Source organism: Marmota flaviventris, chromosome 11 (assembly GCF_047511675.1).
Source record: "Marmota flaviventris isolate mMarFla1 chromosome 11, mMarFla1.hap1, whole genome shotgun sequence".
Lineage (NCBI taxonomy): Eukaryota > Metazoa > Chordata > Mammalia > Rodentia > Sciuridae > Marmota > Marmota flaviventris.
In genome coordinates, this window is record NC_092508.1 from 51,753,220 (window position 1) to 51,778,300 (window position 25,081).

The 25,081-nt window shown below is 35.6% G+C and overlaps 1 protein-coding gene across 1 annotated transcript in view; it reads right to left on the reverse strand.

Moving 5' to 3' along the window:
* Window positions 1-25,081, reverse strand: part of Itga4 (integrin subunit alpha 4) — an 83,796-nt gene that overhangs the window by 5,893 nt on the left and 52,822 nt on the right. Inside the window, exons 16-25 of the mRNA XM_027943944.3 lie at window positions 18,456-18,605; window positions 16,614-16,690; window positions 8,431-8,581; window positions 7,191-7,286; window positions 6,439-6,518; window positions 5,980-6,066; window positions 4,228-4,318; window positions 2,112-2,219; window positions 1,084-1,209; window positions 286-405 (exon numbers count right to left, since the gene is read on the reverse strand). Coding sequence (XP_027799745.1) covers window positions 286-405; window positions 1,084-1,209; window positions 2,112-2,219; window positions 4,228-4,318; window positions 5,980-6,066; window positions 6,439-6,518; window positions 7,191-7,286; window positions 8,431-8,581; window positions 16,614-16,690; window positions 18,456-18,605 — 1,086 coding nt within the window. The remainder of the gene's footprint in view (window positions 1-285; window positions 406-1,083; window positions 1,210-2,111; window positions 2,220-4,227; window positions 4,319-5,979; window positions 6,067-6,438; window positions 6,519-7,190; window positions 7,287-8,430; window positions 8,582-16,613; window positions 16,691-18,455; window positions 18,606-25,081) is intronic.

Below are 25,081 nucleotides of genomic sequence, written 5' to 3' on the forward strand. Positions count from 1 at the left end.
TGTTGTGGAAATTTTGATGTTTGATTCTATGAAAATCTTAATTCTATGAGATTTTTAAGCATAATTTAAGGTTATATGAAATATTAAGATAGTCAATAAATGTTCATAGGCAGGTCTATACATTTTCTAAACTAAACCTTCTAATCATTCCATGGTTTTAGATAGCTTGAATGGTAAATAAAAATTGAGATATTCCAAAATATTTATGCCTTAATTCGTTGACAGCCTTTATATGATTCTGCTTCTATAAGATGATTGAATTTGTAAATTCAACGTGGAACTTACCATTTCCAAAATGGATGGCCGGCCTTCCAACTGGATGTGAACACTGGCTTCTTTTCCACTTTCCATTTTTCCAAAATGGCATAAGAAATTTAAACAGTGTGGATCAGCTTTCATGCAGTACTTGAAAAGAATAAAATTTTCAACATTTAAAAGACTGTGTAAATATTTTATATAAAATTAAATATCCCTTTAGTGGCATTTAGAAAACTATCTTTCTGTAAACATGGAATTAAACATCTGCTTTCTCTAGGGCACTAAAAAACTTACCTTGCTTTAAATAAAACAAAAATGTTTGTTTTGTAAATTACAACAGAAATACAGTGTTAACGTTGGTGCATGTGTTCTCATCTTTTTTAGTAACATTCTTCTGTAAAAGAATGGAAAAAACAATGCCTAACCAGAGTCTTGCTAAGTTACATGTTCTACATTTGTTGTAAAACCTGGATCATTTGAAGGTGATGATTTCTTCCCCAGTTTCTTTTCATTAATTAAGATGAAAAGAATGAAAATCTTCTGCCACAAGACTTCTGGGTGATTTGGCGTCTTGCGTAGATTAGAATAATATCTGCCTGGCAGATAATGAGACTGTACAGTTTATATTTATCAATGAATCTGCCTCCCCCTTCCAAATCATATTTGCCTCACCCCTCCAAATCGTGCCTGTACCTTATAAGCAAGATTATTACTTAAAGTTGGACCCTCTCCTCCCACTCGAATGACAGCTCACAGCCATTGACTGGTTATAAGTGTTTCACTTCTGTTGGGGAGCAAAAACTACACCCTGAAGAACAAACTTACCAATAGCCTCTTTTCAGTCTTCGACAAGAATTTGAATATGCCCCTCAAGGTCTCCAGTGTACCCTTCTGCAGCTCTGATGCACACTGCCTTTCATAATTTTTAAAATGGCATTGTCCAATAGTTGTCTACAAACATAGAAAGCAAGGAAATTATCTTTCACTTTGGAATGAATAAAATGTGGTTATAATAGTTCAAATTGCTTTTCTTTCTAAAATATATTAAGTACATCTGAAATTGTAAAAACAGTTTTGATAGAATTATTTGGGAGAGAGGATCTGTGGCAAAAGCACATACAAAAACTCAGAAAACTTATGGAAGGTTGGATAGGTCCTAAGTTGATCAAAATGGCCTTAACCTATAGAAATGTGAGAAGTGAAAAAAAAAAAGACCTTTAAAAATTATACATGAAACAATAGCATGAACTATCTAAATCTGGATTTTTTTTTTTTTTTTTTTTTTTTGGTACTGGGTATTTAACCCAATGGTGTTTAAACATTGAGTCACATTCCCAGCCCTTTTTATTTTTTAATACAGGGTATCACTACATTGCTTACAGCTTCACTAGGTTGCTAAGGCTGGCCTTGAACTTGTGATCCTCCTTCCTGTCTTGCAAGTTGCTGGGATTACAGGTGTGTGCTTCAAAAGTAGTGATGTAAATATTGCTTCCTATAGAAGGCTCTGTTTCTGATTTTCCAACAGTTGGCTTCAAGCTTTATAGAAAATTCTACTAACTAAATTTCTTCCACAGGTCCACATCACAAAGAATGCATCCTCAAATAGTTACTCAATAAAGATGGGGGAAAGGTTATATTAATTTGTAGGTCAAACCCAAAGATTTTGCTGCTATTCTATAGTTCTAAAGCAGTGTATAATGGTCAAAGTATACTCAATGCATGGTGAATGTATAGTTGTGCCTATAAGAGAACAGAAATCTTCATCTTAGCAAAATGACTTAGAATAAAGGTGTGGTTTGCATTTTTTAAATATTTAAGACACCTCAAAAAGGTCAGATGGAATACATTTTTACCTGGACATCCAAAATGTTGAACAGTTTATCAGTTTGAGGAGTAAAAGAATTTGGTACCATTATTTCCACACTCGCATTTGGAGCCATGCTAATGCCAGTGTTGATAACCTGGTAAGGAAAAAATTTCAAGCAATTTAAAAATATTTTTCATGAATGAAGAACAAAAATCAATGAGCTTTGAGGTGACCATGCCAGATTTACAGTTGTGGAGGTTTGTAGTTGGTAGCCACATAGCAAAGAGACAGAATATTCATATTGAGAATTTTAAAAGTTTTTAGTGATTTCAAACTCTCTTCACTGTTCCTAGCCTCCTCCCCTCCCCTAAAAGTCCAGGCTGATGGTTTATTGTAGAAAGTCTTAAGAGATATTCTTATCAATATATTTTCATTCCACATTATATATTTTAAAAACATGACCACCTGGTTCTCATGACTATCCTGTGAAGTGGGCCAACATTCTACTATTCGCCAGCTAAGGAAAATGCTAAGGGATATATATGATGTTCCCAAGATGAAAGCTAAAGAGTGGCAAGTGTTGATATCTCGGTATTCTATCTCTAAATCCTATAATGTTTTCACAAAATAACTATCATAAGAGGACGATATCGGCAGTAAGGAATAAAATGTACTTTTATTCAGGAATATTATAATGCTAATGCATTCAGAAAACTGGAAATGGGTATACTACTGAATTTTCAAGAAAATACAATATTCTGAATACTTCTCAAAAAAAATAAAAAGGAGACAATGTATCATTATTGATAAATTTGGGGATTACAGATCCCTGAAGAAAGACATTGGGCCAAAATATTGCCTAGTGAGAGCTTAAGTATAAAACCTGTAAGTCAGAAACAAGATTTGCAGCAATACCTGCATGAGAAAGGATGAGTCACAGACCCAAATGCATATGACAAAATGAAGAGACTGTCCCTAGATTTGGGACAGGTGGTAATTGCTAAGCCACAGAGCTGCTGCAGGAAGAAACATCAGCAACGGGTACCAAGCGGCACCCAGGACTATAGACCAGGTCTTCCTGATGCCAGTAAATAACAAAAGCAAATTGTAATTAGGCTACTAACCTTCAGACCTCTAAGAACATCTACATACTTGAACAGACTCACCACAACTTCAAACTGCATTTCTCCAGTCTGATTTACTCCATTGTAAATTAGAAAATATTTATTAAACATCAAAATTGTCATTCTAGAATCCAGCTTGGTTCCTGTTTTATGAAAGTGCAAGCCCCACCGACTTCTGACAAGCATTTCTTAGGACTTTGAAGAACAGTTCTGACATTATTACATATCAGTGTAACAAAAACTTGAATAGACACAGAATTGATAGGATTTCATTCTTTCTACAGATCTGCACAGTAATCTGCATTTTGGTTAAAAAACACAATTGATTCTCAAACATTCTGAAAAACATTTTATAAAATATACCTAATACAAAACTCACATCCTCAGGTTGTTATATAACTAAGAATGTCTGGATAGTGCTTTTGATTCAAAAATATTTCTGTAGACATATTTTCTCATCAACACCTGTGATGCAACCAAAACTTGTTTGACAGTAGAAATTTTATTTAAAAAGCTTTATATTAGTATATTAATATTTATAGATCATGATAATATTTACTTTTTAAAAGATTATTCAATAATTGATAAAGTGCTTATCACAGGTCATAAACCTGTGGCCCAAAAGGCTGACCAAGTTGATCCTAAATGGAAAGGGGCAGCAGTATATGGCTTTAACTGGTAATGTCAGGGCTATTATAAAGCTTGAATCAAGAAGAGATTTCACTGATTTCCTCCTAAAGAAGTCTTCTCCCAGCCTAACTCGCTTGTATGCATTTCCAATGGATTCGGCTCACTCCCTAACTTTGCCTGTTCCATGTGTTACTTCTTTTCCTGCATGCCCTCCCACGTGTCCTGGAAGGACATGAGGACTTGAGTACCAGGGATAAGAAAAAAGGGAGAAGAGCATCAGTAGCCTAGAAGTAGCTCTGTAGTGAGCTACGGTGGAGGGTATGGTGGGGATGAGATGTTCCCTGGAGCAACTCATCAGTAACATCCTTCACAGTTGCTACAAATATCCACACAATTAACTTTGCTTACGTGGAAAGTGAAGTTCATTTTCTCTGTCATACATGCTTCAGGCTCATTTTCCTCACTTGATCCATACACAAATGAATTTGGGTTCACAAACCTGATAGAAATAAAATCAAAGTTAATTAACTGTCTTCTTTGAAGAGCCATTGTAAATAATCTTTATAGGTGTGTTATAGCACAATTAACATGCTGTAAAAGTATACTATGGAATAATTCTGGTTTCTTGGTGATAATTTTATTTAAAAATTAATGGAATCGGAAGGCCATGTGCTCTGACTTGAGTGACAATGTTTGTTCTCACCAATATCCTCTTTTTATCTTCCCCAACCCTGCCTGGTTCATTCTATTGACTATTCTTTCTCTTCAGCCCTTAATGATTCATGCTATTTTGGTAACTATAGGATAAATCTTTAGCTTTCTGCTGGGGCTCTTAATATATAAGTCTAACCTATTTTTGAGTTCTTTTTTTTTTTCATCCCCAATTCTTGCTGGCTACTTGTAACCCCAAGTCTGGGAAACAAGAAAAACACTGGTAGGTTCGGTAAGTTTTTGTTCAGAATACCAAGTTGCCCACTATCTAAACCTGTGATTAGACATGTACATAGTTAGCTAAGGACATTGACAAAGGCTCTTCCTACTCCATGAGTCTATTTGGCATTGCAAGTTAGATAATACCAAATTAGGGACCCATTAAACAGGAAAGAAATGAGAAATAATCAAATGACATAGTCTTATGAAGTTCAATAGTCATAGAACATTCCTTGCTCCAAATAATGAGACATAAATAATAGAAAAATAGGAATGTACTCAATATAAGAAAATTGAAGTGGAGCAGTGAGATAAACATTCAAAACCAGAAGCCATGCAGTCACCTTTCATTAGCTTATCCACTGACTCTCGAGGTTCTGCTCTCCTGTGAATGGCCTTCTTTCTCCTGTTCAGTCTCACAAACTTAGTACTCAATTCCACTGGAAACTGTCATGTTATGCTTATGTCAGTTGATATCATCTTTATGGGTGGTTAAAGTGATTGGGAGATTGTTTATATTTTAACATAAAAATTAAAGCTCTGTATTTATTTTGTCCTGTATCTCATCTCTTCTAGTGCTTTAAATATGTGGCGTCTGAATAATGTCCAGTAAAACAATTAGAGAGTATCTTAATCTCCTCTTTCTTTCTTTCCACACACCCCTTCCTAAATCAGGGCAGCCACAGCTCTGTAATTAGTAAACTCATGAGGAAGCAATGAATGATGGCATGAAGGCTGACTGCAGAACTCCAGTCTCACCGGTGTGAATGGTGGGCTAGGGACACCTGGCAGCTAGCTTTCTCACGTCTCAGTCTATTTGCTACACAGGTAGACATGGGTGTGGACAGTGGTGATTTGGCCAAACTCACACTTCTTTAAACTTCATGCTTGCCATGGCCACTGGGGATGTTCGTGCAAACTGCACACCACATGTCTCTGGATGTCCCTAGATTGCAAAGCGTACAACTGAAAGGCTGACTGTGCCCTGCTAGAAGCTGATGGGGGCTCTTTCAGTAAGCAATCTCCACCAGCTGAGCTGGGGTTTGATATAGTATCAGTGATGATTATAGATTAAAATAATGAACAGTGAAGCCAGGAACTGCAACACTGAGATAACTGCTGAGGACACAGTATCCTTTTAATTTCCTAAATATGATTCTGTCATTCATGTAAGCAGCAATGGAATTGAAATTCCCTCTAAACTTTCCACGGGCCTCTGTATCGACTTACCCATGAGTAGTTAGCATAACCTCATATCTCACAGGTATTGCTAAAGTCACTTTGTTATCCTCTAGCCTGTCCGTGTCTTCATTTTCACTACAAAAACCAGAAAAACACCTTGTTAAATTCATCAAGCACAAAAATCATCTTCAGAGAGAACTCATTACATATTATATACACCTAATAAACTTAGAGGTTTAACTAGTTTGGGGGATAAAAGAAAATGTGGTAGTAAAAAAAGAAATTTAGGATGGAGTTAATAGAACTTTTTCTCATTATTTAAGCTGCTACCATTTGCTTCTAATCCTAGAGGGATTTTTGTTTGCTTTTTAAAAACAAAGCATGTAAGAAAAGTTTGTTCTACAATTAATTGAACACAGATCCATGGTTCTCCTAAAATTTCTCTCAAAATACAGGGGTTTGTTTCCTCTACTAAATTTTATTTTATTTTTTAATAATCAAATATACCAGGAGGCATGCACTGTGATGCTGAGATCCTCTTCTGCTCTGTTGAGTGAGCTCACATCCAGGAGAAAGCTAATATCTATCTGCAAAACATACACAGAAAAGGGCCATTTTAAAATAATCTAAAATACATCTTTTTGTCATCTGAATTTATTTTTCTTAGTAGTTTATTTTTTATGGAACACAGAATTGAAACTATTCTAGAGGCATAAACTACCCTCACTTGGAAGTAAGATATAGGGAAACTGTTTTATGGCAATTTTCAAGTGCAAGCATTTCCATAAATGACATTCAGAAACAAAGCCGACTCTGAATGTAAAGACAGGCTGGTCCAGACGGACAAAATTAGAAATGCTTTAACAACTTGAGTGAGGACTCTTGCCAAAAAACACCTTTTCATACAGCAGAGGTAACATGCCTGGCAGACAGGGCCACCTGGGGTGGGTGGGGGGAGTGTTGGGGAAGGGGGAACAGGGGTGGGGAACAGAATTCTGATTGACATATTCACTTGCCCATCTTGACATAAACATGTGCCCCTCCCCTTTCTAAACAGTGCACATTGCCAAGAATATAAACACAAAGCTCAAAGATCTTAGGCCTGGTTGGTTTTGCTTTCTTTGCATCACTTAGCTACCTACCCTACATAAAAAAAAAATAAGAAGAAGAAATAAAAATATACATACACACATATGCAGCATAATAGAAAAATACAAATTTATGTTACTAAACAGAAACCATTAATGTTACATGCTTACCCGTGAGAGATGATCTACATATATGTAACCAACACTGCAATCAAGTTTCACTATGCCAGAATTATCTGTTACTTCACAGTTTATTTGCTTTTCTTCCTAAAATGAAAAAAAAAAGGGGGACTGGTTTGGGTAGGCAGGGAATAATAAATTTATAACATATGTTTAGGGATGGTTTTTGAAAAGCAAGTCATCCTGGGAGTATTTACTTTCCTAGGAAGCAATTTTCTGTTTACTTTGGGGATAAATAGAAATACAAATAAATGGTGTTAGTGTGTGTATGTGTATGTGTGTGTGTGTCCTAGTATTCATATAAATTATCCATAAAAATCTTCTAGACATGTAGTTTTCATTCACTTTAGTATATTTCCCATTTAATCTGCAGTCTAATTCCTTGAACAATCAGAATGAAAGGGATCCATAAGGTCCCTGTTCATGTCTGATATGTGAAAATGTAGAAGCTACTTAAGCACAATAACTGTAATCACAATTGGTACATTTTAAAAACATATTCCCTGAATACCTGAAGTTTTTCAACTCTTTCTTTTGAAATAAGTTCCCAATGCTCTAGAAAAAGGGGTTAATAGATATTTGTGAGAGGTCAAAGGCCTGGCGCAAAAGCCGTTGGTGTGAAGAGGTGGTCCCTGGATATGATGTGGGTAAATTTGCTAAAGGTTAGAGAAATTGGGAGAAAGTAATTGAGCCTTTTCTCTGAAACCCAACCTTATTACTATCTCACTGATGAGTTTAAGTGCCTGTGACTGAGGCACAGTGGTAAGGAAAGGTCTCCGACTACTCTAAATTCTTGTGGGAAAAGTAAAACTTGTCTAAAACCTGGCTTGACAGCAGGATTTCAGAATCTGTAGAGGACTGCTGCCTCTGACATATTAAAAGTCCTGTGGGAAGCAGGCAGAGAGCAGGCACTTAAAATGCAGCACAGTAACTCTGGGTGCCTGGCATAAAGGACCAATATTGCTCATGCAAGGACCCCAGACAAGAAGAACACTGTCACAGTGCCTCACTGGCCTTCTCCCATAGCACCTGGGAGTGGGAAGCTGATGCCTTTGGACTTATAGATCAAAGAACTTTCCTTTCTGGTCAAGGGCATGGAGGGGGTCTTGATATGATTGAGAGTCTAAGTGATAAGTCTAAATATTAAAAGTTATGGTGTAATACCACTTATGTTTTTTTTAAATTAAATAAAATACATGTGCTTTGTACTCTTGTGATTTTTAGTACTTACCAGTTCTAAAATCTTAATGAAATAAAGACCTGTGGGTAGCTTGACATGCAGAGTGGTTTCAAATGCATCGTCTCCAGCATTAAACAACGACACATTCAACATTAACGTTTTCATGCCCCCAACAGCAAGGTAGGTTTTATTTTCATATGGCCTAAAAATTAAGTAATATTCTTTAGTTCTTATTTATAAAATAAAGATCCTATCTTTATGTCTATAGCATTTATGCTGAACGTACAATATTAATTTAGAAATAATACCAACCATGGGAATGAATCCATAAGTAGTTTTAAATCCATATTAAAAGGAATTCCATTCATCAAGTTTCAGAAAATATAAGTTGGTTATTAATAAAGAAAAGTTTGCTTTATAATTACAATGGAACAGTGTTTATAGTTTATTTTTCTGCCTAACTTCTTCAATAATTTAAATATATTCCTCATTATTTTGAAAAGTTTTCTAAAAGCAACACAATTTTTACTTTTCTTTCAATCTTTGGATAGACATTGAACTAGCTGTTAAACCAAAAGCTTAAGAAAAAGAGAGAAATGGTAGAAAAGAAGAGTGAAAAAACAGAGGGCATGTTTGGGTAGAAGTAAAGAAGGCATGGTAAGAAAAGCTGTCCCCAGCAAGGGTGTGTCACTAAAATCTATTAGACTAGAATTAATTTCTGAGGTAGGATGGTCGAGCACCTCTACAAGAACCAGGCCAAATTAGAAATAAAATCACAGAAACACTCCACCATCCTGGGAATTATGAAGTGAAGACTGCTTTAAATCCAGACAGGTAAGTTCAAATTCTGGCACTATTCCTGTTCTTTGGACTGGGGTGTCCTTCAGCATTTCTAAGCGTTGGCCACTCCGTCAGTAAAATTTAATATTCAGGTCTTGTACCTTCCATGAAATCCTCAGAATGTCTTAGACATGAGGAAATTTAGGCTTACGGAATTTATTCAAAGACAACAGTTCTAAAATCTCAAAGCAACTGCAGGTTTTTACACAGCCCATTTTCTTTCCCAGCAAGACAGAATAGCTTAATGCAAAAGAAAACTTTCAGTTACAACATGTTATGATTTCATAAGCTTTTCCCAAAGACGGCAAATTCTTAATTATCCAGTAATTTAAAAATTAGAAAAATTAGTTCAAAATAGAGAAGGATCTGACCCAAAGTAAATAATCAGGTGAAGATATTCCTAACAATAAAACAGGTAAATAGTCATCTAGCATTTTAGAAATTTGAAGTTTCTTCAGTGAAGTTAACATTGTGCTGTTCTAGTCAATGTTTATATAAAGGCTTAGAATTTGAATAAATTACAGAACAGCACTTATTAGTTGTTTTGAGAAATGATTAAAGACAAAGAATACATAAGGATAAGAACATGTTTCAAAATTTCTGCTTTTATTTATTATTTGAAGATGCATGAATCACTGACTATAATTGAAAGTTCATGTATAATAAATCAGGTGTCATATTTGATGTTATATAAAATAATTAGAGCACATTTCACTCCCTCCTGGTCTGATACAGCAAAGGACATATCTGTATATAAGTGTAAATGAATATAAGAGAAAGTTATGAATAAAGGGCTCTGGGAGTCCAGGGAAGGAAACCACTTTTGCCTGGGAGTAGTAAAGCGATATTGTCCTTTGATTTTCTATTAATATGATCATCTAGATTGGCTCTTCCAAAGATCTTTTTAAAAATAAATTCAGAAAAATGTCATGATTTAACTTGAGTTAATCTGGATTATACCCCTAATAGATCTCTGTTTCAAACTCTTCAATTGTCACACTGTCAGAGGGTTGTTTTCAACAAAGCAAACCAGACAATGTATGTGGAGTAGCCTAAGGGCTTTTGAGATGAATCTTAACTACTTAGCTTAACAAGTGAAGCCTCCAAAAGCTGGCCCTGCCTCACTTTCCACTGCACTTTTCTTTGGTTATATTAACCTACAAACGGGTACAAACCCATCATTCATATTCATTCCCTTTCTCTCTCTCTCCCTCCCCCTCTCCCCCTCTCCCCCCCCCTCACCCCCTCTCCCTCCCTCCCTCTCCCTCTCTCTCTCTCTTTCTTTCTGCCTTTAACACCTTCTCCTCTTCATGCACCTGGAGAACCTGTACTTGTTCTTCAAGATTCAACTTCAATACCAATGACACTAAGAAGTTCCTCCAGCTGCACCCTGCTCTGCATGCAAGGTGCAAGGTGATGGCGCCCTCACCCCTGGACACATACACACCCAAAGGCACCCTGGGTGCCTCTATAACATAGTCACATTCCAATGTCAAGTCTCTGTCTGGTTCCCCTCTCCATGGACTGTTTTCTTGAAGAGAAGTTACAAGATCATGATTATCACAATTTTTCCAGAGCCTAGAAACACTGTATAATGTATGTAGGAACAGATGCAAGCATTGGACATACAAATGGGTCAGGCTACACTCAGAGAGCATGTATTAAAAAAAAAAAAAAAAAAAAAACAGAAAATTACTAAGTTAATGACTTTCAAGTTTATGAAACAATATAATTTTTGTCAAATTATAGCTGGGTAGCCATGTTTATCTGTTCTGTGAGGTACATAATTTTCAAATGTTTCGCCAAGATAAGAAAGTAAATATCTAGCACTATCACATTCATGTGATCTGTGCCCCACCCCGAAACTTCACATTTTACAACTCCTGATAAACCTCCTGAAGGTATCTTCATGTGACCCTCACAAAACCACTACTAGAAATTGTTCATTCAGAATTATTAATTCTCATGAACCTGAGAATGTATATACAAAATTATAATTTTGGACATTTTCCCCCACTTCTGTAATTCTAAAAAATATACCTCCAAGAAACAGAACAGTTCACTTAATACTTGAAAGTTCTTCCCCTCTTATTCTGATTTTCTCCCCCTTGAAACTCGATATGTTAAAGTATGTATATGGAGAAAAGCATATAGCCTAAGTCTACAGCCCAATTTTTATAAACTTGAATACACACATGAGACTGGCACCCAGAGCAAGAAAAATGTATTAGCTACACAGGAAACTGCTGTGTCCCCTTCCTCCTGGCCAGCCACTGAATTCATTTTTAGTAGTAAAACTGGTGTTGTCCATTTTTTTTATATTTCATCTAAATGATATCTGAATAATCCTTTATGTATCTTTTTTTTGTATGTGTCTTTTTCAACTCAATTTTTTTTTAAGATTAACTTATATATCTGGGCATTAACTGGGCATATTTCCTTCTCTCCCTTTCTGTATATCTGTCTATCTTGGAGCATATTTAAGAAAAAGTTTTGTTTTTTTAAACCCAGGATTAATTACTTAAAATATCTGAATCTTAGTTTGATGATTAGCTTTCAAAATAGATTTAAGCAACAAAATATACTAAAAGGAACTATTTTAACATAAGAAAATAAAAGATATATAATTATCATAGAAAAATCAAGAATATCATAGAGCTGGTGAGTGGCCTGCAAACTGCTGCCTAAAGGTCAAATTCATACCTCTGCCTGATTTTGTAAATAAAATTTTATTCAACGCTGCCATATTCCGCTCTTGCACTTCAATGACAACTGAGTAGTAGAGACTGAGATCTTAGTTCCCCAAAGCCTAAGATATTTACTGTCTCTTCACAGGAAAAATTGGGTCAGCTTCTGCTATAGAGCAATCTAACGGATGAGAACTTAAATACAAACATAATATTATACAATATAATATTTACTCTAAGTAATTAAAAGTCACTCTGTATTATTCTGACAATAGAGGCTTCACAGCTTCGGGTGATATAGAAGGGTAGCCATCTGTCCTCAGAAGTCATGCAGTTTTAGAGAAGGGGATGCCTGGTCTTTTTAACTCCACAGCACTCTAAGCATGGAAGAGAAAGGAAAGAAGAGCACCATCTCTAGCTTCTGATCCTTGGGTTTGAGAAACTGGCTTCCGCTGAAGAATGTGGAATACCCAATAAAGCAGTAATCCTAAACTTCAGGGAGGAAGCATTGATGGAGCGAGGGTGTGTTCTCCAGGATGTGGGCAATGGATGGGACTTATTCATTCCTGTCGCAGCCTTTGGGTTAAGCCCATGCACGTCTGCTTGATGGTGTGTGTTGAATGGGAGGGGGGAGGTGTGTGGGAACACAGCCATCCTATATCCCTCTACTGTCCTGTAAAAGTGTTATAACTGACGGAACCTGAGAGGTTCCAAAAGTGAACTTCAGCTTGACATTAAAGTCTAATTAAGACTTGTAGAAGAGCTGCGTAGAAATAGACGTTTATAAAATATTCTGGCTTGTAACCAAAGCATTAGTCACTGAACACCTTTGGGAAAGAAGTTGGCACTTCGACAAGCAACAGAAGGTGAAAGCACTGCATAAGCAGCCAGGTTCCAAGACAACAGCAGATTAGAGCGAGACACACGTTCACATTTCTGCAGCGAGAAGTGGCTTATTTTCCATTTTTAAGCAATTCCGCTAGATTACCATAATTACAATTCTACTTTTTGAAAACGTCCATCTTACTGTATCTTGATTCATTAACAAGATGCCACAGGAAAGATGCCCACCAGCTTTCTATGTGAGACACAATAAAGGACCAGGTGCACATCTGGAAGTGCGACAAGACTGAACCAGAGCTGTCCCCGGGACTCATAGTTCATTCTTCATTAAAACATGCATAATGCAGACCTGAAATTTACAAAGCAGCCTAGAATCCACATAACTTCCACAAATCAAGGTACTCTGTGCATATGGAATCATAACTTAATAAGTGAAAGAGGAAAAATAGAAAAATGATATACTGCAGCACCTGGCTTTATGTTTCTCCCGAGTGAACGATATAGTTTTATTTTGAAGGAAGTGTTTGTGTCACTATAATATACTTTACCTTGATGAAATGAATTAGGGCTTCATAGATAACTGTTTTTTTAATAAAGATGCTAGAATGAAATATAATGTAAACTGATATCACACTCGCTTTGCTTTGTCAAGATATGCGATGCATTCATTTAACCAAGTAGCCTGCTGCCAGGGGCCTTTAGTCCTAAGTGAAATTTTATCCTCTGTTTTGCTTTATTATTAACATAAAGAAAAAAAATAAAATACTAAAAAAATTCTTGCCTACTGGAATAGATCAGTTAATTGTCATTTAAGAAGATTTTAGTGAATAAAATTTAAACTCACTGAGGTCCAGGGGAGGATAGCAGAAGAGCTTAGAAGAGTGGACTAGCAATGAGCTTATTTTAGTGCAAAAAGCACATGATTACTCCTGCCAAGGCTCTGTGATGTGAATGAGGCATGTTTTTATTCGAGTTGCTTTTATAGGTGCTATGACCATAGTGACAGGTACTATTTGTTGCTTATTGTCTATACAACAGTGATTTCCAGTATTGCAGCTAATAGAACCTGGGTAATTCAGGTAGTAGGTAGCATTCCCTTGACAATGCAGAAGACAGCTTGTAGGTCAGCTTCAGAGAATGAATCATGGCTGATCTAATATGACCATGATGACTCCATTTTCCTTCAATCATGATACGTTCTGGGGAAAGCACATGATGAAGGGACCTGGTTATTAGAATACATCTGATAAGCCTTCCTTCTTGGGAAGAAGCCTCAAAAAGAAAAAAGCACTTTTGGTTTTGGACCTTTTCTTCTTTCTGGGAACCTGTGTGCTGCTGCAGCCATTCTGTAATCATGAGGGGGAAAAAAAAAATTGAAACAGGAAAGATTACCGTCAATGTCTAATCTCTGGTAGCTACTTGCCAAACCCGCAATAATCTCCTCTCTGCAGACTGTTTATTATATAAAATAAATTTCCTTATTGTTTAAGTCACTATCAGTCAGGGATTCTGTTACTTGCAGTTAAAAGTGTTTTCAATGGATATGAAAGTGATCGCTTAGGGAAAACTGGCATCACTTACCCTAGGCGTGTGACAGAACTACAGAAGAGCAGTATTATCATTTATATCAGCAATCTATATGAAAGATTTGATTTTAAAACTTCCAATATGATGGCTAATATCTGCTGTTATGTTTGTAATCTTCATAAAATCTTATTTGTCCATCATTATTTTGCAGTGAAAATCCATTTGAATGTAGATTGTCATCTTGAGAGTTTAGACACACAGGAGGAAGCCTTCACTTAATGAAAAGATGAGATGTCGTGCATAAGTACTGTTTAGTGTACTGTTGGCAGTTTATTATTATGGGCTTAAGAAACGCATGTTCTTTACCGAGTAAATACATTTACCTAAAACAGCTTTATGGATCTGGGGCACATAAACACATTAATGCTAGTGGAGTTATAGCCAGGAGATCTGTAAAGCATATAGTCTCAGCTTACTGTTACTGAGAAGGGACAGAGGACACCAAAGTAGGAGAGGCATATTTTTGCTTGATAAAGTATAATTTACTACAAAAATGAAAAGCAGTTTGTCAGAAGCTTTCACTGTGAGTCTGAAAACTTAAATTAGAAGAGTTTTCATTTGAAATTTCCTTAAATCATTTATCATTTACCAAATAGAAATAGCTTGTAACTTTCCTAATTGATGCAGAAAGCCTGATGCTGGCTATTCACACCAGCACTGGCGCCCCTTCAACCCTCCTAAGCCCAAGGACCTCACAGCCAGCAGCATCCTATGGAGGAGGTCATTTGGGGAGCCAAAAGCCAAAGATCTTCCAGAGGGGGGAAAAATGGCGGTGGCAGACAGATAGGAGGAGAAAGGGATCAGGATGGCATGTTGGAGACAGAAGGAAAAGGTGTTGAGAAGAGGAAATAAAAAACTGTCAATGCTTCCTGCTTCTGAGGGACTCAAGCAAAGACGGAAAAGCACCTCCTAGGCTTTAAGTTGAAGGTTCGTCTTCAATGTATTCTCTGACCCTCTCCATGGTTAAGTAAAAACCGTTAACACACAAAAATTCTTCAGTTGAGCCTATTTGTTGCCTTAACCAATAACTCTCATTTGGCTACCACTGTGCTGAAATTTTTTTGATCTTAAAATTTTCCAGTGAGTCCCCTTTTATCCCACCTTTCAGATGCTGCCTCCTATGACCCCTCTGAGACATGCTATTTGATCTCCAACTTGTGCTGCAGCACTAAATCTACCTTTTTACAATCTCCATTGATTATTTGACCACAGACGTGGTTTTCCTCTTAGTTCTCTAAAGATCCCTGTTTGATCTCCAAAAGGGGTTCCTGTGCTTAATAGGTTCTTTAAATAAAATTGCAGTCCAAGATTTGATCCTTAGTTTGTTCCTCTTTAAAATTCACACTTCCACCTACTGGGCAATCTCACAAGTCACCAATATATAGAGGAACTTCCAAATACGATCCTGATGTAGATTTTAAGTGGACAGTTGTATACAGAAGTCTCCCCAAATTCAACACGTCTCAAACTGGACTACTTCTTTTATATCCCAACCTCCAAAAAATAGTTTATCATTTTCCTGCTGTATTAACCCTCCATCTCCTTCCATTTTTTATGTTCCATAGATGTAAAATCAACCCTCAACTTGAAGTATGGACTCTCTCTGGTCTTCATTTTCACATCTTCTGCCTGATGTGCAAAACAACTTGAATACAGGAACTATCGACATGATACAAGACCTCAATGGTTCATTCTTTATCATAAAATAACACCAGCAACCAATATTTATTTACTTATTACATGCTAGATGTGGTTCTCAGCATATAACATGTATTTTCTTTTTACTGGTTCCCCTTCTATGAACTTAGAAGACCACGTTGGTTATGTCTTTTCAAGTTTATTGTATATGTATCATTTTGTATAAAAGTTTGAATAATAAGACCAGTTTTCCAGGTGATAAAAAAACTAAGCATTATGTAGTAAATCCCTGTTTTGCACCCAAAACTCTATTAACCAGTACTTATAAATGTTAAAACATACCTACAAGTATGATAATAATATCCTAAGGCACAATTAAATCCTGAAATGCATTCCAAGTTATCAATAAAACATTAAAACATGCTTCGTAAAGCCTCAGTGCTAATATATTCTCATTCTTTGAAAAATGGTAACTCTTGAATGACATGTAGATTATTTAATCTCTCTCAGTAAGACACTGTTCCTTCATAGATATTTAAAGGATGCTAGTTCCCAAGGGTTATCCCTTTCTCTTTGGAACCCATATGCATGTGCCCATTGCACCCTCTTCATGAAAAACAGAGAAAATGCTAAACTTACTTCAAAAATCCAATTTTTCCCGAAACCTGTAAGTCAGCAGAACAGTTTTCATGGGCACAAAACCTTGCAAAGTTTATCTGGAAATAAAATTTGACAACATTTTGAATTTTAGTTCAATCAGTAGATATATTTCTACAAAGTTAAGAAAAAGGCATCTGTGATACATGAGGAAAACAAATTTAATACATCAATTGGTAACTTCCTCTTTTATCCCCAAGGGTTCAATTTGAGACTCAAGTCAGTAGATTCAAATGACTACTGCAGTGCTAAAGAAACTTAGTGCTTCCAGAGGTAGATTTAAAGCTTAAATTTGTTAACTGAAATAAGGTTTGGGTAAAGTTAAAGACACTATACAGATAACTGGGGAAAATTAGCTTCCAAGATGTTCTTCCTCAGTTTCCTTTCCAGTTTTTGGTGCTGTAGTTTGATCCCACTTATTACACATAAGCATGACACTTGTTTATTTTGGCAGATGGCAAGATAGTGATTTTATATTCATTGAAAATAACTAAATGTAGAAATTAAGACATTTTACTTTGAGGAAACATTGAAAAAAATTAAACGGTAGTCAGTGGTAAGGTGCCTGAATTTATTTAACTCTGAACATTTTAGTAGGATCCACAAGGTACAAGGGAAGACCTGAAGGATAAGATGGACTAAATAAAAAATTAAGCAGAAAACCAGAAGAAAGGAAAACATCAGAAATGGGTGAAAGAAGGAAAGGTGCAGAGAATGAGAAATCTAGAAGGCCAGAGAAGGAGCCAGGCAGAGGCAGCAGGAAGTGACTGGGGACTGTCCAATGGCCTGCCAGACCATAACCTGCCTATGTGGGGCTGGTGGTGGGGGTGGCAGGAGCTGAAGTATAAATCTTCCTCTAAATGGTTAAGTAAATGCAACATTTTCCTGCCACTCTTATTTGTAAAGCAAGATGTTCTGAGAACCAAAGTGTAGATGAATATAATTTGCTCCTAAATTATTATGTTCATTTGATCTAGTATTTTAGACATTGGTGAATATAAGCTTGAGTATCCACAGTAGTTTAGGACAATTTTCCCTGGACTGCATATGAATCATACTTTTAAACATCCCTGTTGTCTTTTACATTCTGAGTTCCACTGTGTTTCAATGAATGCTATTACCATGCCCAAACTCAATTGACAATATCTTTATGCTGCTGGACAGTAAATGTCTGAACAGCAGGATTCCTGAGAATAAATGCATCATCAGTGAAACTGAAATATTTTCAGACAACTTCGAAAAAATCAGTTCACTAATTCGAATCAGGATCTATCTTAAAATACGGTTGATCATGGGATGTGGTTAAAAAAAAACATATACTGAAATTTTAAAAGGAGAAATTGTTGTTTAACAAATTTGTGTTTATAAATGAATAAAACTCAGCAAAGGAATTGGATTAAGAAGACAAAGGGACTCCATGGGTAGGGAGAAAGGGAGGCACAGTGAGAGAAAGTACGACGGAAAATGAGCACACAGAAGACATGGAATAACTAAGCCAGAACTACAACTTAACTTCCATTAGGGTTCCTCTCTAGTAATATATTTTCCTCACTGGCAAGGCATCGAGGAGAGAAAATTTACTTTCTATATAGAGGGGAAACTACTGCTGTGCCTAAGTGCACATTTATTCAGTTCAATACCCTAAAAAGGATATAAGAAAATAAACATAGAAAACAAGACACACCATAAATCTATTTTGTAAAAAACTCCACAAAAGGTTTACAAAGAATTCAAACTTCCAGATCATTGCTTCCAAATTATGCCATTTAAAAAACTTCTTTAATTAGGTCACCCAGCATTTTAAACAAAGAAAAATACCCCTACCGTCTTTTTAATCATGTCCTTTTCTTTCTTCTGCTGAAGGATTGGCTGAAGTGGTGGGAATTCCTGTGTGCTCCGCTTACTTATCACGTGATGCCCAAGGTGATAAGCAGCTTGGATTTGAATGGGGGTGAGGATATCCCGGGCATCTTTCTAAGGAAATTAAAAACCATGAGAATTCATAACAAAAATAGCCATGAAATAAAAAGATATATAAAACTTCTTTCCTGCATAAGAGCAAATACAACACGTGGAAGCAAAAGCAAATCCTTGTCTTTTATCTAAATTGCTTAAAAAACAGTGGAACACAGGGCTAGGAATGTGACTCTGGTGAGAACACGTGCTTGCTAGTGTGGCTTAAGACTTCAGTTCCCAGAACCATGCACAAAATGCAATGAGTCTATTTTTCCCACAGCAGAAGCATTCATATTTCTTATGAGAAACACAAAATGAGTATAAAATGAAAAACTATAACCATACAATAATAGTCACAAAAGTTTGTATTTGAGTATATTCCATTCTATTTTCTATACATTTTTTATAACTTGGCATAACAATATAAATATAATTTATTTATAAACTCTTTGTAAATTGTTCAAAATTCTAATGAATAATTTATTTCATCTAACATGACCCTATAATGAACTTGTAGCAAAATGTAACTCTCAGTTTTTTTAATCAAGTTTTTTTTTTTTTTTTTTTTTTTACATCTTTTGGTAATATTAGAATTCAAACTGACTCATCTGACTCCATATTTAAGATGAAGCATTCTTTTTTGCCATTCATTCTGAACGTCTTCCCATTATACTTTCTAATAGATTATGACTACTATATATATAAAAGTTATTAGTTTTATATATTTAATTGTATATGATAGCCAGTTTATTGAATTTCATTATTAGTTACATTTTAGGTTTATTGTGCTTTTATACTTCAGAAAGAGGTTTTGAATTTATATTTATCAATTATATAAGAATTGTAATGCATCCAAAATCTATTCTGCTCTGTATGACATTCTTTTAACTTTAATATCTACTAGTTTCTATACAGCATTTCTTATCCCTATTTCTACTGATAAGTGGCCAAAGTATTTTCGAATGATTAGATTTCTAAAATTTATTGTCTGCTGTACTCAAAGAAATAGCTCTTGAGTTTATTATAAAATTCTTTTATTTTAATCTGTATTTCTATAAGCAAGCACAATTTCTCTTTTAAAAAATAATTTCCATGAACTTAAAAATGATTCTTTTCAGTTGATTATTCCATATTCTCTGCACTAAAAGAAAACATACCTATCAAAATTACTTGTTAACACACATATGCATAGTGAAATAATCCACTAGAGAATAACTTTGATAACATTCAGGATTCAATTAAATAAGCGCTTCACCAGATAGTAAAGGTGTTCTGGCATTTCCAGTCTATGGAAACAAATATACAGAATCCAGATGTACGACAGGGCATCTGTTAGCACTTGTCTAAGACCTCTCTAGACAGAAATGCAACTTCCAAAGTATATTGAACAAAGCAACTTTCTTTTTCTCCTCATCTAAGAGGGTAAGCTAATAAAACTTTACTAATAAAGTAATCCATGAAGATTTATAACAATTCAGTTGACAAATTACATGAAATGGGACATGGCAACAAATCTATAGAACAAAATCTAAAGCACAATGAAAATTGAAAGTATACATGATCTCAGAATTTGAGAGGGCAGGTCACAACCAGCAAATACATTCCACAAACACAGGAGTTAGTGTGGAAATTCTGTGCAGTCTTTATTTTTCTTGTTGTTATAATTGTTACTATACTTGGAAGATAATTTGAAGAACTAGTCAGAGTTTAATATATATCATACAAACTTTAATTTTTATCTAACAATTTTCATTTAAAGATCAGTTTGACTCCAATTTTCAAATGCCCATGCCTATTTCAACTCACAGTTTCTCTTTTCAAACAACAGATTCAATAAAGTCCTTCCTGGCCATTAAAAAAAAAAAAAAAAAAAGTCCCTAGTGTTTTCACCCAGGCTAGACGTATCATCTTAAACCACACTTCAGGTTTACATCTGTGCTTGAGTTCCTCAGGGTAGACCCATAATGCTATAACTGACAAACTTCTTACTGAGTAATGTCAGTGGACCAAGATTTCAGGTCCACATGTCCAATCATTTCAAGATTGGAATACGCATTAAATATCACTGCCTAAAAGCAAATAAAATAGATTATTTTAAATACACCTCAATCAATAATCCCTAATGGATAGGAAAAATACCAATGGTATAGATTATTGTATTATTTATATCTATAGTAACTTTTCATTAAAAATCTAGGAAATAAATTAATAAAGATGACACATACTACATAACAGACTATACTTATTCCATGTCTTTATATAATTCTACACAAAAAGGATGTAATTTTTCTTCTCTTCACATTTGTCTTATCAATAAATAAAGTGGCTGAAACTAAGTGGTCTGGAGGTAGAGAACTGGTTTTCCAATCTGGAGACCATTACTTATTTGTAACTTTGGGCAAGTTACATAATCTGTGGCTTTATCTCATCTGAAAATGGAAACAATGATAGTAATAATACCTACACTATATGCTGTGACAATTAAATGACCATGTATGCAAAATAGTTAGACATGGTAATTATTACATATATTATGCCCCAAATGTAGCTATATAAGCCAACTAAGGAATTACTGAATTTATTTCTTAAAATAAGAAACACTGCTGAACATTTGGAGGAAATAAGAAAACTGGACTATTGCCAACCAATGAACATTAAATAGAAAATAAATTAAATAGCAAGTATTAGACTTCTATTAATTAAATGGTATCTGGAAGATCAGAGCCTGAATTAGGGTACTCAAGGTCTGATTACTTTTCCATTCTTCTGCATAGAGATACTTTTATTAAATTACTTGATAAGTGATCATCTCCACATGAAGCCTTGACCATATAGGAATGCTGCAAATCAAGACCCAAATCCCAAGTTATCCACTTGTGAAAATGGAACAGCTTGAAGCCCTGAGTATTACAATAGCAAACTTGATTAAATTATTCCCCAGGTGTAGGAGCTAGACAGCCACTGATTCTCCCTCCACATGTCCACTGTTTTAATTCTTCTCAACAAGCTTGCATTGACCAAATCACATGTTATCTAATTCATACTAATTTTCCACAAGGTCTTCTCTACATCTGGTGTATATTACTTTCATTATCCTAATTAGCTATTAATTATGCTTTTCTTGCAGTATATAAAATGTACGCGCACTCTTGCAAGAACTGTATTTGATAGGTGGAGATATTAAAGTTAAATAAGTGTGAATATCTAAGGACAAAAGCAGTAATGTCAAAAATGTCCCAAAGTGACAAAGTATTTGGGAGGGGAATATGTAGATTTGCTTAAATTTTCTAATATGGGCAGGCATGTGCTAGTATATTAAAAATAATGGAAATTCCATGCCACATTTTTATGGACAATTACATAAAGCAGGGCACCCACAAGCATGCAAATTAGCACATGCCTGAAATTACCCAAAGTCTATCTTCTTGCTTGACTTTCATGGAATTCTATGTCTGGTCAATTTGTAAGCTAAGCTGTAGGCCCCAGAATCTCCTTCTGTATTTATATACTGAAGGAATTTATTTAAAGGTTGGGGCCAAAGTATTTATAAAATTTTAAATGGAAAATGATGTCATGGCACCAATATTTTAAGGTATCTATTCACTGGTCTACTGTGTGCAAGAAAAGTTCTGAAGCTACAAAACTATAAGTCAGAACCCACATCTCAGTCTATAATCCATAAACCCAGATGTGTGAGAAATAAATATTCTAACGTGCATGCACAAGCACAGAATAAGGAAGGCCACCTAATAAATACAGATGGTTTTTAATTTTAAAAGATGGCTATATTTGTATTCATGAAATGCCCCTTTAGTGCCAGTGTGGTGCTGAGGAGGGAGAAGGGGAGACCAAGGCATAGGTTGGAATCTAAGCCAGAACCATCACATGCAATTCTAACCACTTTATCTGGTAAGTGGTTCAGATGCTAAAGAGCTACTGGGCTTTAGGCACTACAACTTCCTGAGAAAAGATCCCTCTGAAGACAGTTGCCCCGACATTGTACCAATAGAATACTCTCAGATTTTTCCTTGTAGAATTCTTTAAATAGCACTAAGAATACAGAGTCCACAATTTGTTAACTATTTATCAAGTTTCTGCCCTTGGTAATAAATTGTGCTAGCTCCAAGAATACAAGAACACAAAAATGTGAAAGACATAATCCTGCTTCAAAGACTTAACATTCAACAAAATATTCAGATGTGCCAGAATAATCAATTCTCTCCTTGAAAAGCATAATATCAGTAGTTACTTAGCTTATTTGCACTTAGATTTTCAGCAGAATATGTTCATATATAAATCAATTCATCGTGTGCTATGATTAAAAAATAACTGCTTTGCAGCAAACAGTACTTCATTAAACTATGTGCATATATTGCTCAATAATACAAGCAAATAGGCCAAGTAATAATATAAATAAAATACCATTTACTAATTAAATATACATTCATTTCCTTGAAATTATGGACAAGATGAGTTTTAGAAGTTGTCTAAAGACTTATATAAAAAATAAAGTATTTGCATTTCAGAAACTCCAAGTTTAGAAAATTAAGAAATGAAAGAGAAGAAAAGAATAAACCAATCTACTACACAGGTAGGCATGTGATTTCATGATTTTAATTTCATGGTTTTAACATGCTAAGGCCACTGAACTCACTGGATCTTGGAATACTGATGGGGAGAGGTAATCCTGAACCAGAAACTCAGTTAAATATTTCTAGCTTTAATGGAAATGTTGCAGACAAGCAGTCTGTTGTTTGGTACTTCAAGCTAGCATCTTTCTCTTCTGCAAATATCAGTGACTATTTTAATGCAGAGATTCCACCAAGATCAACCAAGATATATCATCTACCAAAATATTAAGAGAAATCTCCTACCATGGCTGTTCTAAAATTTCTAAACACTGTTGCAAATTGTTTCTTGGGTTTCCTTAAATCAAAACAGCTTCAAAATTATCTTGTCTTAATAAATCTGATAGATCTAATAAAGTAAATTTGAATACAGCAAAGGCAGATTCATTTTCATACACTTATATGAATGCGGAAATAGTTTCTCATAGAGGAGAGTGTGGCATCTAATTGAAAAGGATTTCCATAGATAAAATACTAAGATAGAGATTTCAAGATGCGGAATTGAGAAGGTCACTTTCCTGTCTGCTCTATAGGATGAAACCAAGAAAGCAGATAGGCAGTTTCTCAGTAAGGTGGGTGAACAAAAAAAAAGTGTGTGTGTGTGGTGGGGGGACTTTACTGGAATTTAAAACTGGACATTCAAAGCAGATTGGGGACTCAGGAGGTTCAATATAATAAAATAAGGAAGAAAGCCCCAGGGCCAACAGCTGATGCCATGGCAGAAGGTATTAGCCAGAGCAGTTAGTCCATGAGCAAAGCGGAGGGATAAGGGAATTAAAAGAACCTGCATTTTTAGGAGGCCTGAGGAATGTCTGGGTATGGAGAGTTTAGAGATCAAATACACTGTCCAACTAAACTAAAAGCAGGCTGCACAACATCCTTGTGTGGAAAAGAAGCCAAATCTCTCCCAGCTGTGAGCAGAGGACACAGGAAGGAACCATTCTGCAGCTGCAGCACAGGGGCCAGCACCTGGGGAGCTGATAACTGGCAAACCCAAGTTTGGCCTGAAATCCAGGCCTCGCAAACCCACACTGCACAAGATAGAGTAAGCCTAAGTGACAAGACAAAAAAAAAAAAAAAACATGCAGAGTGGTTTATGCAGGGGAATACTAGTCATAGAAACCTTCTCAGCTCTACCCATCTCCCTCCAATCCAGCTGCTTGCAGAACTGCTAGGAGAGATGAACCTGGCCAGGAATTCAAAAAAGGAGGGACAGGAGAGATTGAATTTGGAGACTGAACCCGAGACTGGGAAAATGTGTGATCTGCAGGTGACCTAGTGGACTAAGTATTGGATCCTCCACCACATGAGTAGAACACAGGGGAGATCATTGGGGTACAGTTTTCAAGTGTGGACCAGCAACCATTGATTTAAAGTCTCCAGACCAACTGGCATTCAGCAAAGAGCCTGGAACCCACCTAAGCCATAAACCCACCTCCAGGAATTCTGCCTACAAGTTTACCTCTCTTACTCCAGCAATCCAGAGGGTGGAGCATCATGCTGAAGATGACCCCACTTAACACTGCTGAGAAGAGAAGCTGAGAATCATTTGAACTCCAAGGGAAAGAATTCCTTTAACTTTCACCAAGATTTTTTTTGTTTTTGTTTTTCTTTTCTCTGTTTCATTGGGACCTTAATGGATTATAGAGACTTATACATATTCATATTTTTTTCTCATTTCTAGTATTTTTGAAACCAGTTATTTTTCATGGAGCATTTTTTTGAGGACTAGGATGTTTAATTGGTATATTAAACTTTTGTTTGGGATTATTTTAAAATTTTTACTTTACATATTTTTTTCTCACCTATTTCCCTTGATTCTCTTTCTCTTTTCTTCTGCTGACAGCTAATATCTATTGTTCTCTA